Raw genomic sequence first — 19,974 nt, 5'->3', positions numbered from 1 at the left:
AAAGAGACACAAGAAACTAGTGTGAGTGAGTTTGCCTCTAGGAAAAGGACAAGAACACAGGGTGGGTGGGAGCTCGCTCTTCCTCCAATCCCTTTTACACTATATGAATTTCTTTTACCAGGTACATATATTCCTTTTTAGGCTAAAAAAGCAGAGAACAAAGTCTGAGCACTCCCGTGCAGGCCGGGAGCTGGGGCCAGCCACATTCAGAGGCCTCCCCGCCCTGGGCCTCTGCGGCTGTTCAATCTGCTTCAAAGAGGCAAAGTCCAGTGGGTGAGGAAAACAGGATGATTCACATCAGTAAAAATTCAACTTAAAAAAAGAGTACTCCTTTCTAATTTAAAACCTGGGTTAGGGCTGTATTAGCATATTTCAGAGAGGCGGCATAGCAAAGCTTGGACTCCTGTGAAACAAGCTGAGCCTTGGTTTTTCTCCCCTGAAAAGAAAGGATGAGAATAATACTCTTTCCCATGGGACTATTACGAGGATTAAATGAGACAATGTGCACGGAAAAAGTGTTCTGAAAATCATAAAGGGCCACGCAGATGCGAGGCATTAATTGGTGTTATTACTGAGAAATTCAGACCACCATGATTAACTGGAGGGAAAAAAAGAACTAAGTCTCTATCTCTCTCTCTTTTAATAAAAGTGCCAAATATATAGTTCTCATAAACAGTATCATCATGTCATTGACTTAAATAGTCTCACTGCATCAACTGGTATTTTCACAGAGACAGGTAAAGCCTGGCTCCCCTATCTGACTTAGCCCTTCCATGACTTTGTTGTAATGGAATTTTGTTATCAGAAATCATACTTCTAATCCATTGGATCTGAAGATGAGAACGGATTTTTGGTGAAAGGAAGAGAGTGGGAAAGAAGGAAGCTGCCATGTTCCCCAGTTTCTGAAGTAAGCGGCAAGATCAGAAAAATGTTCATATAGATGGACAGCAGGCCAGAATGTTTAATACACTTCAGCATGGCATTTCAGAGTCTTCAAAGCGTGGCCCCCAACCCGCTTTTCCAGTCTAATTTCCTGAATGGTCCAACTCACACCTGAGATTCTACCTGGGTGAACAAACACAGAGCATGAAGCTGCTACTCTGTATTTCCACCCTGTGGTGGACACTGGCAATCGATCCGCCCCGCCACTCTTTCTCACTAGGCACAGACTCAGCCTCAGAATCCTTCTCAACACCATGCTCTAGGTGACCATCCCCAAGCCCGCTGAGCTGGCGAGTAAGATGAAACCTATTTGCCACCCCTCCCACCGAGAGATGCAGGCTCATCGCCATTCTGCCACGAGGCTCCATTTTCTTCTCTGTACGATCTGGTTCATGCTTTCCCTTCTGTCTGGATGCCTTTCCCCCTACTCCTTTTCTGACTATGAGAACTCTATTCATCCTTCAACTCTCTGTTCAAAAGTCAGCTCCTCTGTGAAAAAAGCAAAGCTCTTGGGGCACCTGGGTGGCTCAGGTGTTAAGCGTCTGCCTTCGGCTCAGGTCGTGATCCCAGGGTCCTGGGATCGAGTCCTGCATCAGGCTCCCTGCTCCGTGGGGTGCCTGCTTCTCCCTCTCCCACTCCCCCTGCTTGTGTTCCCTCTTTCGCTGTCTCTCTCTCTGTCAAATAAATAAATAAATAAATACATAGCTTCATGACATCCCTCAGCAGTATAGGCTAATAGTTACATGTTGGGAACCAAACTACCTGGGTTCAAATCTCAGCTCTATCATGAAGAACCGCGTGACCTTAGACAAGTCTCTGAGTCAGTTTCCTCCTCTGTAAATATGACAGTAAGATGCTGGGCAGATTAAATGAGATACATAGAGCACTTAGCACAATGCCTAACACATAGTGAGTACTCAGTAACAGAAAGTAGCTGTTACTATTGGAAGCTGTTTTTTCCCTCCCCCTTAAGCACCTAAGACAGAGGAGACCAGGTCTGCATCTTCTAGCCTCCAGACTTAATAAAGAAATTGATACATAGTAGGTGCTCAATGTTCTTTGCTTAGTTGACTTGAACATGATACACATTGTATGGGGAGACAGGTACCAACAGAGGGCTAGGGAAGGCCAGAAGGTAGAGAGTTAATTTCTGATTGTGGGAATGAGAAAGGAAAGAAAGAAAGGAAAGGAAAGGAAAAGAGAAAGGAAAGGAAAAGAGAAAGGAAAGGAAAGGAAAGAAAGGAAAGGAAAGGAAAGGAAAGGAAAGGAAAGGAAAGGAAAGGAAAGGAAAGGAAAGGAAAGGAAAGGAAAGGAAAAAGGAAAGGAAAGGAAAAGAGAAAGGAAAGGAAAAGAGAAAAGGAAAGGAAAGGAAAGGAAAGGAAAGGAAAGGAAAGGAAAGGAAAGGAAAAAGGAAAGGAAAGGAAAGGAAAGGAAGGAAAGGAAAGGAAAGGAAAGGAAAGGAAAGGAAAAAGGAAAGGAAAGGAAAAAGGAAAGGAAAGGAAAGGAAAAAGGGAAGGAAAGGGCTTCGGGGGGGTGGGCAGGGGAGGAGTGGAAATTTGAGCCAGCTACCGAAATATGGGTATGACTTTGCCACGTGGGGTTGCAGTGGGGAGCAGGTACAGGTGGGCAGTGGGGAGGGCTATTCCCTGTAAAAGGAATTGATTCAGTCAAGGCAGGGGATGGCGAATCCCAGACTCAAACTACGAGGGCAGAGCAAAGGTGGGCTCGTGTGTGGTTGCAAAGGAGAATCACTGACCAAGAGATTGCATCCTTAACCAGCACAGCCCAGATGGGCTCTTCCCCAGGCAGCTGCGGTGTGTGTGAGCCTCGGGAAGGCACACAGCCACCCCCTACCCCTGTGTGCTCCCTAATGTGGCAACACAGCTGCTTGAGGATGTCACCGCATTATGGTCACACACAGGCCTGTGAGAAAAAGGTCCTTGCCCCTTGGCTAAGAGCATTCATCACTCAATTCACAAATGGTCACTGCATGCCTGCTGTGTGCTAGGGGCTGTGGTGGTGGGCACCGCACAAAACAAGGCAGGACCCTGGCATCACGGAGCTCGCGTACTGGTCCAGAGACACGCGTATCCAGCAAAAAAGCAATGACGCATATTTAATTACAATGTCTGGGGACGATGAGGCTGTGCAGGAAAATAAAGACAAATGACAACGGGGTGGGAGTGGCAGGGGTGGGGCTGCCGTCCGAGATAAAGTGGGCAAGGAAGCCGTCTCTCCTGAGATGACACTAGCACTAGGCACGACATAAGGCGGCAAGCCGTGGAGGGGAAGGGGGCAGTCAGGTAAGTGTCCCAAAGGGAGAATGAACTTGGTCGGCTCCAGGAGAAGCCGGCAGGCCCGTGTGGCTGGAGCCGGTGGACAAGGGGGCGCATGGCAGGAGATGCGGCAGGACAGGGGACAGGAACGGGAAGAGGACAGGGACCCCTGGCACAGGCCATGGGAAGGGTTGTGGGGGGCACTCGGGCTCACCGCAGTGGGAGGAACCGCCTGCCCGCACCGGCTGCCCTGTGGGGAATGAGGGCAAAGCGGTGAGTAGGACTGAATATGCAACGTCGTCTGGAGATGGAGGCCACGGGACCCGCTGACCTCTCCCGGGAGGACAGGCAGGAGGAGCAGTCCAGGAGGGCTATGTCCGGGTGCACGCAGCCGTCACCTTGGGGGCCTAAGCTAAGCCTTTGGTGGAGAGGCCCTCTAACCATACTCACGGAACAGCCCTGTGCATGGGGACTTGGGCTCTCTCTCTCTCTTTATAAAGGAAAAAGAAAATGAAAGCAAGTTACAGGGTACTTCAGTTCAGACATCGAGCCCTCGTAGGACATGAGGCACTTGCCACAGAAAACGTTCCCCCACACCCCACACCAGCGCTGGCTGCAGACTGCAAGGGGACCGGGCATGAAAGGCGCCCCCTCGGCTCCCTTATGCCAGCTTGTTGTTGTGACTTGACTCCTGTTCATCAAGAGCCAAGTAAAGAAGCCCCTGCTAAGAGCAAGCCAGAGGCCTGGCCCCCTTCCATCACACAGCCGTATCAAGAACAAAGGTCGTGGACATTTTCCATGGGGCGGCTGCACAGTCTCTTTTGATTCCTCTTTCAAAGAGAGGGAGAGGAAGTGTTCCCCCTTTTGGTGAACACATCGCAGCCACGCAAACAGAGCTGGCTTTGAGAGTGCGTGGAGCACCCTGCTCCCCATTTTTTGGTGACTTTAATGATTAGAAAAGGCTTTCCTCTGCATTATGCTTTTATTAGCTTGGTTCTCACCCCAAAAGTAATGCTCGGAAGAAGGTGGGGAGAAAAAAAAAATCCCACTGAGCTATTCTGAAGCTCAGTGAATATGGGAAGGAAAAACAAAAGAAAGGAGAGGTAGTTCACGTTTTAAGGCTATGTGCGGGCACCCTAAGCCCTCAGCCAGTTCATAAACAACTTCATTTGAAAACTTCCAGCTTGCAATTTAGTCATTCTTCAGTGAGAAATATGTGATTTGCCACACATGAAATGGAATCATTACGCCTTGACAAAATCGAAGGCAAATCAAAACTGGCTCTATGTGCTTCATACTTCCTTCTCCTTAATAAATTAGGTCTCCCCGTGGAAGGCATTCCAGAAAGACGCTAGCATGGGGCTCTGCCTGGAAGAGGGATGCACACCGACCATCAGAACGCAGGCAGCTCGACCGGCCCACCCCGTCCTACCCCCAACTCACATACACACAGAAAAGGAACCTGCCTCCTCCCTCTCCAGCTCTGTATTTAAAGCCCCACACAAGCCAGCCACAGCACAAGGCTATTCAGACCAAACGCAGGATAAGAGTGCATAGACCTACGCACACACAAAAGTGCATGTAAACACTGGTGAATTCTGAATAAGGTCTGCCGTCTAATTCAACAGTACTAGGTCAACGTCACTTTTGTGGTCTTGCTAGTGCGCTACAGTTATGAAAGACCTCACCACTTGGGGGAAGCCGGGGGAAGGATACACAGGACTCTCTCCCATCTTTGCAACGTCTTGCAAATCTATAATTATTTCAAAATAAAGAGGGTGTTTTTTTTTGTTTTTTTTGTAATGCCACATGTATTCGTTCTACGGCAAGTGGCGTCTGACCACTCAAACCACTCTGGTTAAACAGATCCTTGAAGTGTCTGTCATATACAAGGCTGTTTTGGGGTGGTCTCAGGAAAGTTGCAAATCTATAATTATTTCAAAATAAAGAGTTTTTGTTTTTTTTTTGTAATGCCACATGTATTCGTTCTACGGCAAGTGGCGTCTGACCACTCAAACAACTCTGGTTAAACAGATCCTTGAAGTGTCCGTTATATACAAGGCTGTTTTGGGGTGGTCTCAGGAAATATTCGTCGCCACTGTTTTCTCAGTGTTCTTAAGTCATCTTGCCCCAAAGCAGTCCTCTTAAAGACCAGGAGGGGTCAGGCGCCTCCCGAGGAAGGGTCTGCTGTCACAGGCCCATGGGGGTTGGGTCACAGTTACCCTAGATCCAAATCCCACTGGCTCTGCTGCTGCTCCGGAGGTCTGGAGCTTTAAGATGCATCAGGGTCATGGGAGTGTGTTTGAAGTGCTGATTTCAGGGCCCTGCACTCCACAGGTCCTGACTGAGTAGGATATGGATGGGGCCTGGGAATCTGCATTGACAACAAGAGCCCTGCGTGATTCTGTCGCAGCAGGTCCCAGAGCTACATCTGAGGAAACACTGTCAGATTCCGGGTGAGTGCCTGGGAGCACGCCCAGGTTAGCTCCCCACTGCAGGACGACCAGAAGAGCTGGCAGGCGCTCAGCATCCACACAGGAATGTGCCCCTCACACCAATGGAGAGAACTAAGAGTGCACAAGCCACAGACCTCCAACCCCAGTGCTTACAGAAGGTCACGGGGACCTCCTGTGTGGGTCCTTCGGAGGCTGTAACCATGTGGCTTTTAGGATATGGTGCAGAGTTTGGGCTCTATCATCATCGTGGCTATTTTTTGCCGAGTGCTGATTATGCGTTAAGCAAATTACATCTCATTTAATTTTCACAACACGGCTCTGAGGGAGTTGTTATTTATCATCCCCATTTTACAGATAAGAAAACCAAGGCTCCCAGAATTCCAAGAGTACATAGGCAGAAAGTGGCAGAATCAGGATGAACCCAGGGGCTCTGGGCTGAAACCTACTGTGTGATACCACCTTTGGCAGCAAGTCTCCTCTTGAGGTCCTCACCCCCTCCTGGATAAAACACTCCACTTAAACGTAACTGATACTCGAAGGACTCATGAAGGGAGAGAGGGAGGAAGATTTTCCCCGTGTCTGTTTCGGTGGCATTAACACTCCTTTCCAACTTCAGACCCAAACCCCTCCAGGTCCCTCCATGATCTCTGTGACTCTCCGGTGCAGTCTATTCTCTCCTACTATTTCTTCTCTCTTCACCTTTTTACTCCCCGCCCCCCCCACTACCTCCCCAAAGTCCTAAACTACAGGCTCGGTGTGCCCGTCATTTTCCCCACCTCCCCCACTGCCAGAGTAAGAACCTTCTCCTGTCATTCTCTCGTGATACAGGCTATCTGAAGAAATGAGCATTAGGTTCCTTGCAAGGCAAATGACCTACCACTTTCAAGAGGACACTGGGGAATCTTGTTTGCTCTAAGGTTCCAAATATAATCCATGTTCCACTCAAAGCACACTTGATGATCTTTGAAAGGGCGTTCGAAAGGTGGGACCGTCTTCAGCAGAGTATAATTCTTCGCTACAGCATGTAGCAAATTTTCCTCCCATTTAACATTCAAGTCTCCGCCACTGTATTTGTGAGTAATCCAGGCGCGTAGTATCACCGCGGATACTGCAATGGAGTGTCTGATGAAATAATCATCTCTATAAACCATGATGCTTGGAAATTTCACATGTACTATTTGTGTCCTGCTGGTGTGAAGATGCTTCTCGTTCTTCCACCTCTTTTTGTACACAGGGATGCTACTTCTGAACTCAGATGAAACAACGGCTTCCAGATTGACAACACAAGGCTGAGAGCATAAATACTCAACCGAGACTTCAGAAACATTGCGGACATTCCCTTCAAAGACAGTGAAATAAATAAAGTCTTTGTAAGCCACGCTGTGCTCAGCTTTGGGGGTCACCGACGTCGTCAGGGAAGTCTGCCTGCCCAAAGACGGCATGATGTTCTGAAGAGGGGAAAAAAAAAAAGAAAGGAAGAAAGAAGGACAGAAAGTTTAAAAATCATCACATTAACAGATATGTGAATCATTTTCCGGGGATAAAAAAATCCATCTACAGAAAGCACTGAATGTGGGACATAAAAGATGGCAAAACCACTCCCCAACAATTAGAGAAAAACCAACACACACACACAAATGAAGATTAGGCCACATTTAACTCTCTCCCCAGACTCAGTAGCATCTGCTGATCAAAATGGGACTTTCAAAGCTACGTGGCAATCATTCCAGAGTTGGTTTCCAAATGGAGGAGCTAGTTCGCAATAAATTCAGGAGTGGTGAGCCTGCCTTAGCATGAAAAGGAGATGAGCCAGGCTCAGACATTTACAAAGCATTGTCCTGACTTCAAATGGCGATCAGATGCAGCCAAATCAAAGGGTGGGGGGAGAGTTCAAAGTGCGCCCGAGAGGGGACATGACAGGGACGCCAACCTGGCCCCTTTTTTCTCCTGTAAATTCCGAGCCAGGACAAGCGCACATGACGGATGGACCAGCAGGAGGTTTCCACTGCTCCAAGTCACACACAGGCAGGCTTGGACAACAGACCGTGTCGTCTGATTCTTTCACCATGGACGGTGCTACATGGGCCAAGAAAGATTTTAGCTGTGTGTGTTATTTCTCTAGTTCTTTAAATACGAAGACCTCTTAAAATGGACATTCCTTGCTGAAGAAATCTTGGAAGTTGGTCATGAGATCAAGACAATGTTTTCAGCATATGATACAAGAGTTCTTCTAAATATAACTTTGTGATTCAGGCATCCAAAACACAATAGCGAAAAGGTTACTTTGGACCACTTCACACCCATTAGCATGGCTATTATCCAAAAACAAAAACAAAACAAAAATAACAAGCGTTGGAGAGGAGGTAGAGGAACTGGACTCTTTGTGCATTGCTGGTGGGAATGTAAAATGGTGTGGCCACTGAAGGAAACAGGACAGCATCTCCTCAAAAAATTAAACCTAGAATTACCACAGGATCCAGCAATTCCACTTCTGGCTATAAGCCCAAAATAGTTGAAAACAGGGACTCGAAGAGATACGTTCATAGACATACACCCATGTTCATAGCAGCATTATTCACAATAGTCAAGAGGTAGAAATGACCTCAATGAATAAAAGGATACACAAAATGTGATATATACACACAAGGGAATATTATTCAGCCTTACAAAGAAAGGAAGTCTGGCGCATGCTACAAGATGGAAGAACTTTGAGGGCATTATGCTGAGTGAAATAAGCCAGGCACAAGGAATAAACACTGTATGATTCTACTTATATGAAGAACCTGGAGCAGTCAGATGCATAGAGACAGAAGGGAGGATGGTGGTTGCCAGGGATCGGGGTTGGGGGGGGTGATCATGGGGACTTATTGTTTAACGGGCACAGAGTTGCAGTTTTACAAGAGGAAAAGAATTCTGGAGATGGATGTGGTGATGGTTCCACCACAATATGAATGTACTTAACATCCCTAAACTGTACACTTAGAAGTGGTGAAAATGGTAAATTTTATACTGTGAATATTTTTAAAAGTTTAAAGAAAAAGGTCAGTTTTCCAAAGAAGGAAGATGTAAGGACCCCTTTGTTCACTTCTGGCTGAGGGTTGTAGGAAACGCAGAAGGGGCTGAGACACAAAGCTGGGTATCAGGGAATTGTGTTTACAAAGAGCAGTAACACCAGGCAGGACGTGATCAGGGCTCCAGTCAAACTATAAGCAAGTCCTAAAGGAGTACAGTCCCAGGTGAGGGTCATTCTACTGGGGGTTGTCTAGAATAGCCTTCATGGAAGGAATGATATTTCAGCTGGGCTGGGAGGGGGGAAGAGAAGTTCTTTAGGTAGAGAGGCACAGGGAAGACCATACAAGTGGTGTGAATAGCTTAAGCAGGGGCAACACAGACGTACTAGAGAGAGGGCAGATTGGTTTGACCAGAGAACAGAACAGGGGTAACGACACAAAAAGACATGAGGATATGAGGTTGGGGGGAAAAAAAAAAAAAAAGGCAGGGTCCTAGCTCTGAAGGACACTGAATCCCCCAGCCCAAGGAATGTGGACTTTGATTCTACCGACAGTGAAGAATCAATGAAAGTTTCTGGAAAAGGGAGCAGTGTTTCTATTTGAAAGCACTGATCGTCAATTAGAAACAAAGCTGACAATCAAGAAAAATGAGCAAACGACAGAGTTCATCAATAAGTAAATTCCCACTGATAGTCAGAGAAAGGCAAGTTGAAACCACACTGAAGAGATCAGTTTGAACTTACTAGGTTCACAGAGATCAGAAAGTCCGATAACACTCTGTCCCGGATGGACCGGCCTCTTATGTCCTGCTGGGGAAAGTGATCTCTGTGGATGGCAGTCAGGCAGAATCCATCAAAAATATAACTGCACCCACCCTCCAGTCCAATAATTCCTCCTCTAGGATTTTATCCTACCCATATACTCAAATTTGTGCAAAATGATGTATGTACGGGCTTGCACTCCAGCACTGTTTGTAACAGCAAAGGATGCAGAACTAAATGCCCATCAAGACCGAGTTGGTTCAGTAACTGATAGGACATCCACTCCTGGAGTGCTAGATAGCTATTAAAACAAGGAAGAGTTTCACGGACAGATAATGAAGTGAGCTCCAAAGTTTGAAGTTTGTTTTTTTTTTACACAAGGTTCAGAAGTACCATTTGAAGTTTTTTTTAAGAAAAGGAAAAATAGATACACATTTGCTTGAATACACATAGCATTGGTTGCTCACATGGAGAAGGATGAGGTGACCAAGAGACAGGCTAAGAGAGAGACGTGTGCTATATATCCTTATTTATCTTTTGGATTTTGTACTACGTGAATATTAAAAAAAAAAAAAACGGAGTTGAGGGGGGGATGGAGAGAAAAGCAACTGTCCTAAAGATGAAAATAAAAAAATGTAGCTTCTCCAAGTGGCGGAGTGAGAAGGGCTGGCCATTGCTTTTGATTAGTCATGGGAAAACTGTGGGAAGAAATATGTAAAGAGGTGGGTACAGTCCAAATTGTCTGCCCCCGCAGTGAGAGGCTTAATTGTTTCATGCTCTCATTTATACTTCCAAATTACAGGGGGGAAAACAAACATAAAAATAATCTTATAATTAGAAGTAGCTACTCTAAGAGCGGACAAGCCCTTGGTGATGAGCCAGCCCACCCCATTCTTCCAACAAGGCAATGATCACTGAGAGGGGATGTCCTCCGACATCACCCAGCTGGTGGCTTCCCAGAGGCAAGCCCAGGAGCCCAGCCCCTTGCTTTCACACCCTCTCCCACGCTCTCCAGCCCGCAGCACACAACAGCGAGACTATAAACAGTTGGCCAGGCGGAATTCTGCTTTCTTGTGAATAGAGATAGCCCCAGCATTTGTCCACAAGCGGCGGTTTGTTCATTCAACCAGATGTGCCAAGATGCGGCCCCCTTCTCAAGATGCGAATCCAGTCGATGAGCCCCCCGCGGAGGCCAGCCGAAGACAGAGAGGTGGGCACCCCTCATTCCAACTGCCCCTCATGCCCACCATCACTCAATTCCACATTTGCCCAGTTAATGAGGCAACAGAGAGCAGAGTCCAGGACATGCTGTGATATACTGAGAATCACCTGGTGTTCTTTTTCCAAGAATGACTTAAAACCTCTTCCTCGTTCCTTTTATGTATACCTCGTTCCTTTTATGTATACCTTAAAAAAAAATGCAGCCCTCTTCTCCCACTTCAATTTTTAAAAAAATAATTTTTTTTTAAAGATTTTTATTTATTTATTTGACAGAGAGAGACACAGCGAGAGAGGGAACACAAGCAGGAGGAGTGAGAGAGGGAGAAGCAGGCCTCCCCCGGCAAGCAGGGAGCCGGATGCGGGGCTCGATCCCAGGACCCTGGGATCACGACCTGAGCCAAAGGCAGACGCTTAACGACTGAGGCACCCAGGTGCCCCTTCAGTATTTTTTTTAAATCATGTTTTTATCACTGACGCTAGAACTCCAAGTTAACACTTCTTTTAAACAGAATTCTGGGGGAAAGGTTATATGATTTCACTGCAAAGTGCAGTTAGTAGTAATGTTCATTACTTCTTAGTGCTAAACATGCATCAGTCCACTTTCCCACATTAAGAAGCACAGCGTGCTGAAGCTGGTTTCAGCTTCACTTGATGACCCATGACATCAGGCTCATCATTGCCGAGATCAGCGGTGACAGATGAGAACGAAGAAGGTATAGGACACCTGACCGTGTTCTCCCTCCAGCCCTTCCATCAAAATTCGGCTTTAAAGGAAATCTCTATACATGCAGATGGAGATTATTTTATTTTCACCTACTTCAAAGCCTCAAGTGCAGGAAAAGTAAATCCAAGGTTTACAGGTTCTAGGTGGGTGCTATCTGATACAGAAGCCACGAGTCCTATGAAGCACGGGTAATGGGGCTGGTCCAAATTACTGTGCGTGTACAATATACACTGGATTCCAAAGACAATTTTTTTTAAAAAATGCAAACTATCTCATTAATATTTCTTATCCCGATTACACGTTGAAATGATCATATTGAGATAGGGCAAGTTAAATAAAATATATTACTAAAATTAATTTCACCTGTTACTTTTTAAATGCAGCTATGAGAAAATCTGAAAGTACACACGTGGCTCGTATTTGTAGCTTACATTATATGTCTGACAACTGGATGGTGCTACTCTGGATTTGAAGTTAGCAGACTTTTCCTGTAAAAAAGGGCCATATGGTAAGTATTTTAGGTTTTGCAGGCCACTTGGTGTCCGTAAAGAACTACTTAGCTCTGCTGTGGTATCAAGAAAGTGGCCACAGACAACTAAGTTCGTAAGCGAAGGAGCACGGCTGTGGTCCAGCTCAACTCTGTTTGCAAAAACAGGCAGCTGATTGCGCCCGTGGGCCACAGCTTGCCGACTACTGTTCTAGATTATCGAGATTTTATTCTAGATTTAGAGGTTTGGAAAACACAACATGACAGAAAATACGCTTTCCAAAGGAATGATCCTATGGGAGAAATGAGATGAATAACCCAATTAGGCATAATTTCATAGATGTGTGGTTGATGGCGCTTGATTTGTTATTTTGCTAAGGTTCCTTGGTGGCGGCGTTGACATCTTGCTATTGTTTCTTTCAGTAGAGACCTAGGTGGGATGAGAAGTTAGAGCGAGGCTGGGCGCAGAAAAATTTCATGGACTGAGTAAGATGAACTTGAGAAGTGGGAGAAGCATGAGTACAGGAAAGGAACACTGTCAGGGATGGGCAATATGATGGGGGTGTGCTGGCCCCAAAGGGGACCTGAAAATCACCCTAGGTGGCTTTAGGGGCACGGTCTAAATCCCTCAAGAAGGCACGGCGGTCTTCAGTCTTTTGGACACCTAAGCAATGTAGGAAGCTGGCATCTTGTGGATTGGAGGGGACCCAGTGGGCAGCGGCTATGCCATGAGTAGGGCTAACTCTGTTATGTACAAAACCAACACTGATTAGCAACACATCACACTCTAAATATTGATTAAGCTGAAGCTGATTTCCTGGCTCAGTTATGTGTGTGGTTATGAGCTGTCTCCTGCCAGGAAAATAAGGCAATTAACTTGAAGAGTTTCAGCTACCGGCATGACACGTGTCCAACCTTCACAGGTATTTTCACATGCCAGGCTGCATTAACGGAAGTGAAAAATTACCTAGTCGTTCCTTTGCTTAGAAATTATGAGGTCAGAGTCCATGTCTTATTCATTGTTATGTCCCTGGCTTCTCAAATAGAACTTGGCACACAGTAGGATTTTGGTTAAGTGTTTCCTGCTGAAATAAAATCCTGGGCATGAGCCTTTCTGCCAGGAGCCTCTGTGGTCCGCCTCAGGTCACAGCTCCCAGGGACACCTGCATATAAACCGGAGGAGTTGATCCAATCCTGAAGTCCCCGCCACCCTTTCCCAATATTCACAAGTCCTTTTGTGATGGAGATCCTCTCCACTTCTTTTTCCATCCAGCCTCATTAATCTCCTTTGGAAGCCTGAAGTCCCCGCCACCCTTTCCCGATATTCACAAGTCCTTTTGTGATGGAGATCCTCTCCACTTCTCTTTTTCCATCCAGCCTCATTAATCTCCTTTGGAAGAACCCTTACCCTTTGGCTTTTCCTTGGGCCCCTGGGGGGTCACAGCTGACGTGGGGACTGTGAGGTCAGGGAAGGTGGCGCTCTGGAACCTACCTTACCCATTTAGGGTGGACTTCTCTCAGCTATCAACTCCCTCCAGACCTTTCAGACAACCGCACTATCTTCTAGAACTTTCCATTTCTCCACAGCAAAAATACGAATTAAATGTTTTAAATGTCCTATCCCTCTACCCCCTGTTGGACTCCTGTTCGTCTGGCAAGTTCATCCGTGTTAATGTGATAATGAAAAAGGACTACAGTAATGTCACATAGCTACATTTCTATGCCAGTCTGGGGGAAATAATGCCTTAAAAGCAAAGCTCAAACGCACTGCAGCTATGAGCAAGATTTGGGGGGTGAGTGGGGGCATTTCTGTGCCCCTCATATGCCATTTAGACAACCACATAGATATTCCACCTCGGAAGCTACTGATTTGCTCTGCACACAATGGAGCTGGGCTCTGAAAGATGCCCGAGCCCTCAAACATCTGTTTACACCACAAGTAAGCCTTAATCAAAGTCAAATTTGACAATGTCACACACACTCTCAGAACAGATTCCCTCACATTTGTCTAATTGTGTATGTATTATAAATTTTTTTAAAGAAAGAAATGGGTCAGTTGATGTCGTGTTCATGAGAAAAGACCCCAAACTGGAGATCAAAATGTGTTCAATTCAGACTGGGAGTCGAGATGCATTTATGTATCTTCTGGATGGAAAAAAAAAAAATCTATCAATTCTGTCTAAGCTTCTTTTAGGATGACTGCATCGGATGCCTTTAAGCAAAATCAGTAAGAAGAAATTCTATTCAAATAACCCTCCCCGTTCCAAAAAGCTGAGAAAACTGGGCTCTTTCCTCTATATGGACAACTTGCTATTTAAGGAAGGGACCGAGAGATTGAAGCATCTTAAATCATTCACGTCTTGTCGTGGGAAATTTTACACTAATACGTGTCTGTGGTGGGTTCATGTAATATGCAAACAATTACTGAATGTCTGTTTTTCTCATTCCTGCCCATTCCACCTCAACAGTCACCTAAGGAAACTTAGGTGCTTTCTCTCCAAACTGGCTGGATCAAACTTTCCATAGGTCAAAAAGTCACTGTATTGGCTTAAGAGGTCTACTTTTCCAATTTCTGCTGACTAGAAATAAGCAAAAATCCTGTTTATGTCAACAAAGCATGCAATTAAGCAGAATGGGCAGTGATGTCAGTATGGACTCCAAAATCGAAATGTGTCTTGGGCAATACTTCACAGTTGACCAATATGCCTTCCCAAACCTGAGAGCTGGCTAGAGAAACACCATCATGACAGTGAGCAATACTCCTAAATTGTATTGGCTCCCCTCCTCTCTTTAATACTGTTTGACATGCTATTTCTTTTTAACTAAATCATGAGGGTAACCAAGGTTTGGTTTGGTTTCATTTCATTGAATAACCATGAGCTGGGCATTGGGACAGATGCGGCAAGTCCCTCTTCTCACTTCTAACCTCATCCTCTCAAAAAGAACTTCATAGAACGTCTCCCTTCAAATCTAATCTTCACAACAGCTCTGGGAGGGACACAGCAGAGAAAATGGAACGGATTCAGAGAGGGGGAGTCACTTGTCCAAGGTCAACCAGCTCCTCAAAAATAGAACCAAAATTCAAATTCCTATCTGTCCCTCTTGCCTTCCAGAAACGCCCAAAATGAGGCCCTCGACTCACCAACTGACCTCTACACCTGTCCCACTTTCTGGCCACAGGTGGGGGAAAGCTGAGACTTTGTTCACTCTCATCTTGAATGTGCAGGAGGGAGGCGGGGATGGGAGCTAAGATCCTACCAGGTCCTTACACCTTGTACCTGGGGAGGGTAGGCATTATCTTACCCACAAACCTACACACTGCAGTGAGCCAAATCCCCAGCTCAGTTAAGCCCTTCTTTGGATGAGGATGTCAGACAAATAAGAGCAGCCAAAGCAGAATCTCCTCAGCAATCCTCCTGCCCCTCGGGTCCCTTCTCGGGGGGGGGGGGGAATAGGATGAGCCAATAAACAGGGTAACTGAATTCACTTGAGGCTATTTATGGTCTACTCGAGTCTATCCATCTTTGTGAACTGCCTGGGTTCTTTATGCCTTGTCTACCTTTCCTCCACCTGCTTCCTTCAACCAATTCATGACTCCCACACTTTTGCCAAGAGGAATAGAAGGTATAGAAAGCAAGAGGCAAACACCATGGCTTGGGGGATTTTAGGAGCTCTGGTCAGGGTGACTGTGGCTTCTATTGGCTGACGTGAAGTTTGAAGGTGAGCTCTGTTTTTCAAATATCCATTTTCGCTCTTGCACAAGCGAGATAATGGAGAGTCTCCATACCTTGTTTTGATTTTCCTAGGTCCTGCGTTAGACAGAGTAAGGAGTTCAGGACTACTACTAGAGGGTTAACCGACGGTCTATGGCCACTGATGGAGAATTCTGTCACAGCCACCAGAGATCTGCTAACCATTCCCACATACATCTGTGCCACTAAAGCCCATTTATGGCTTTGTCCTCCGGTTGTCTAACGAGTGCAAATGTCCACTCTGAATATTTCAGCTCTACAGCTGACATCAATACCAGCCATTGTGAGATGTGTTTTTCTCACTGAAGAAAAAATTATACATTCGAGACCAGCGTTTGGAAAGGACAGAAATGCCTTCCACAAGTGCCACGTCACAGATGGGGCTGGGACAGCCTCAGCTGGTCTGGCCAAGTCTGGAGGAAGGTACGAGGTAATGACGTACGAGAATGGCAAGGGGCTCTGTTGGCAGGTCCAGCCCAGACCACACCACTCGGCACCAGGGACCTCAGCGGAAGCGATTCTGTTACCTTTTCTTTTCCAGGCCCTCAGCCTCTCTGAGGAGGCTCTCTGCCTCTTGACCTCTGGTGACCTTAGAATTTTCTGGCAGCCGCTGGAACCGGGGATCATCTTTTCAGAAATCAGCTTGGCATCGTTCCGTGACTTATCTTTCAGGCCTCCTCACAATTATTCATGCTTTGGCAGTATCCTAGCTACAGTCACAGTACTGTTCTTGGGCTGCCACTGAAGCCTACTCTGTCCCAGCCAGTGGGGAGGAAAGGCGCCCGCTGCCTCAGGACCCTGGCTCCGGGAAGCATGCTCCCCATGAGGGCAGGGGCTTAAAGGCATCTGTTCAGAAAACCACTCTCAACCTCCAGTCCTTGCGAACAAGCACATAAGTGGGGATCGCACAGAGTGGGAATCGGCCCCCAAATCACAGACAACTTGGCTTTGGAATGCTTTCCAAGGCACACTCGCTCTACACCTGGACACACATTCGTACAGACGCGAAGTGCTAACCTCCACCTGCTGCCTCTGGACGAGAGAGAGAGAGCCTATCTTTTACCTCTCCGTGGCAAATATTTTCTGGTGTCACCTATTCTTTTTTTTTTCTCGTTAACATCCTGCTTCTATTCTGTGGCCTGTGCTTCCTGCTTTGTATATTTTAGGCTACTTTAGACATGACCTCACATCCTGGCCAATTGCACAGTGGCTGCTAATTGCAAGAGCTTTGCTAATGACCCATGCATCTATGTATGAGAGGAACGAACACAAAGCAGCAAAATGCAGAAAGCAGTAAGTTAGCATGCCTAAGAACTGGGTTTCTGGAAGTAGACAGACTTGGGTTTCTATCTTGGACTACCTGTGTGGCCCAGGGCAACTTTCTTAACCTCTCTGAGTCTTAGTTACCTCATCCGAATGAGGATCATAACAGCTCCTACTTCACAAGGTTGTCGTTAAAATTAACACTAGAGAATGCAGGGGCGACGGGTTGGCTCAGTTGGTTAAGGGTCCGACTCTTGATTTCGGCTCAGGTCATGATCTCAGGGTCCTAGGATCGAGCCCCACGTTGAGCCCCGCATAGGGCTCCACGTTCAGTGGGGAGTCTGCTTGAGGATTCTTTCCCTGTCCCTCTGCCTCTCCCCCTGCTCACGTGTGCTCTCTCTCAAATAAATAAATCTTTAAAAAAATACTGGATGATGCATATAAACAACTTAGTACAATGCAAACTATCATTATTATTTATGTTTTCCAAATTATGGGATAGCTTTCTCCCTCTAGGGTCTCCATGTTCCTGAGATCCTGCCTAGCTATTCTGCTCCACATCTACTCTCCACCCACCTGCCTCGCCTCCCCTGACCAGTCACTTCCTCTAGGCAGTATTCCTTGACGAGGAGAATGGACACAATTATGCCTTTTTTTCCCTCTGTCGTTTTCTGTATCTCGTGCTTCAGGCAGATGTTCCCCACCTTGCACAGTGAATTTCTCCAAGGTCAGGAAGCCTCACCTTTCACCAGAGGCTCAGATAGCACATACCTCTATAGCAGAATCCTACAGAAATGGCTAGACCTTTAGAACAGAAGGTGAAGCCCATCTTCCAAATCACACTTTTGCTCTCCTGGACTTGACAAAAGAGTCTCGTTCAGTTGCAAAATGGTTTGCTTGCTTACCAAGCCTTTCCTGTACAGTAGCCTATCTGAAGCCCATCTGAAGGAAACACACAGAGTCAGGAAGCACTGACATTTCCCTCTTCACGATGGTTCCAAAATCCAACCCTTCCCCATCTGCCAAGACCCCTTGGTCCCAACAGAACTTTTCTACTTGCTCCCTCATCTGCCTCTGTTCCCGTAGACCACCAGGCCTTTAAGCTTTCTCCTGTTACTCCGATTTCTCAGAACTGTCAAGAAGTGGTCTCTCCTTGCCAGGTCTTCGGATTTCCACATGGAACTTTCCAGACCACCTGTACATTAATGTTCCACACACTATTCTACTACATCATTTCTGCCTCTGTGGGTAACAGTGCCTTGTGGACAGGGATCATCTGTTTAAACGGAAACCCTGTCATTTGTTTTGGCACTTATATTTATGAGCCTGAGGGCTGTAACCCTGTGGCATAAATATTAAATAATAATACATCTTGGGTGAAAAGGAAAAAAAAAAAAAAAACACCCATGCATGTTAACAGACAACCTCTTCTGAGTAAGTAAATCCAACCACGAAATTTAGTACCAGTTAACTTTAAAATAGGAGGAAAAGCATGGATTGCTCAACAGGTAGACGCTAAAGCAGAATTACAATTTGCATTTTTACACCCTCTTGCTTCAAGAAATGCAACAGCTGAGAAGTAAAGAGTGTTAAAAGAAACTTGGGCTGGGTGGCAATTTCCATGGAATCAAATCCTAATGCCTGACAATGTCTCCTAAGCAGTTTTTAGCCTCTACGAAGAAAGACTCCAAATAATGGCGATACCATATAAATGAGAACAATTCTGGACAACGACACTGCTCAATTTTAAGCATTCTGTGAATTTCCTATTACATCAGTTTCATGATTCAGCATTTTCGATTTCACTTATTTACAGTAATATATGGCGAGATAACCCAAGCTTTCTGTAAGATCCTGGAACATAAGGTAGGCCGGACAGGAAGGGTGTCGCCTTCGGTTAAATTTACTATTGTTTAGGAGAATTCAAAGCAGGAGAAAGAAGGCCATCAAAGGAATTGAGGAATATTCCCCCACGTTGTTCTGAGGATTTAAATTATTCTGGTATTTTAAGTGAGCTGCTTTTGAAAAATAGGTTACTGCCATTTAGTTGATAACTGAAACCGAAGCCAAGAAGAGTGCAAATGGTAAACTGACGTGCCTAAGCCAAGCGTATTTTCTGAAATCACAATGTTCAAGACGCAGCTAAAGTCACCACTCTGGCTGTAAGCGTGTTACAAAGAACTCGGTTTCTTTCTGGCATCCGCAACTTGGCTGGAGTGACCACGGAAGAGTTGAAGAGCGCTGGAAACGCAAGGGCTCGTCGCGGGTGCGTTGGCAGAAAACGGTCCGGGCCATGAGGACCCGGCGGAAACTAAACGGAGGTTCGAGGCGGGCGGCGTTCGCCAAGGGAGAGGGAGACAGAGAGACAGAGAGAGAGAGGCGAAGTTGGGCACGGGAAGGCAAGGAGCTGCGAGACTGTGAGGGAAGCCCAGGACCGGGAGGGAGGGGGCTGGAGAGCCGCGCGCGGCTGGCGGGGAGGAAACGCGGCTGGCGAGGCTCCAGGTGGAGCGGGGGACCGGAGGGGGTCTCCAGGGGGCACCTCAGCCGGGTCTGGAACGCGTCTCGGGGGGGAGAGGGACGGACACGAGCGAGAGCGCCGCGCCGCAAGTCCGGTCCACGCACCCCTCCCGGCGCCCCGGGTCCCCATCCCAGGTGCCGGCGCGCCCGGGGCGCAGCGGCCAGGAAGCGAGCAAACTAGCAGCGCCGTACCGCCCGGCGAGGCGGAGGTTCCCGGCCGCCCCCGCCCGCGTCCCCGGGGCCCCGCGCGGAGGGTGGGGAGGACCCGGGCAGGGTCCGGCGCTCACCAGGTAGCAGAACAGGAGCAGCGCGCAGGCAGGGCGGCCGCCGAGGCCCGGGGGGACGCCGCTGCTCGGGGGGGCCATGGCTGCGGCCCGGGGACCGACCGCGGGCGGCGGGGGTTGTTGCTGCTGCTGCCGCGGCCACCCGAGCCCCGCGCCGCGCCGCTGCATAGCGAGGCCGCCCGGATCCGGGCCAGAGCAGGTCACCTGGTGCAGGGACCGGCCCCCGCCCGAGGCGCCACCTTCCCGCCCGCCCCCGGCCGGGCCGGCCGCCGCGCGCGGG

General features: G+C 47.3%; 1 protein-coding gene across 1 annotated transcript in view; it reads right to left on the bottom strand.

The window, feature by feature from the left end:
- SEL1L3 (SEL1L family member 3) overlaps window positions 1-19,864 on the bottom strand; it is a 97,399-nt gene extending 77,535 nt beyond the window's left edge. Inside the window, exons 1-2 of the mRNA XM_021679414.1 lie at window positions 19,698-19,864; window positions 6,552-7,122 (exon numbers count right to left, since the gene is read on the bottom strand). Of these exons, the coding sequence (XP_021535089.1) occupies window positions 6,552-7,122; window positions 19,698-19,862 (736 nt within the window). The 5' untranslated portion in view covers window positions 19,863-19,864. The remainder of the gene's footprint in view (window positions 1-6,551; window positions 7,123-19,697) is intronic.
- Between the last annotated feature and the right edge of the window lie 110 nt (window positions 19,865-19,974).

Source organism: Neomonachus schauinslandi, chromosome 2 (genome assembly GCF_002201575.2).
Source record: "Neomonachus schauinslandi chromosome 2, ASM220157v2, whole genome shotgun sequence".
Classification (NCBI taxonomy): Eukaryota; Metazoa; Chordata; class Mammalia; order Carnivora; family Phocidae; genus Neomonachus; species Neomonachus schauinslandi.
This window is presented reverse-complemented; position numbering and strand designations above follow the sequence as displayed.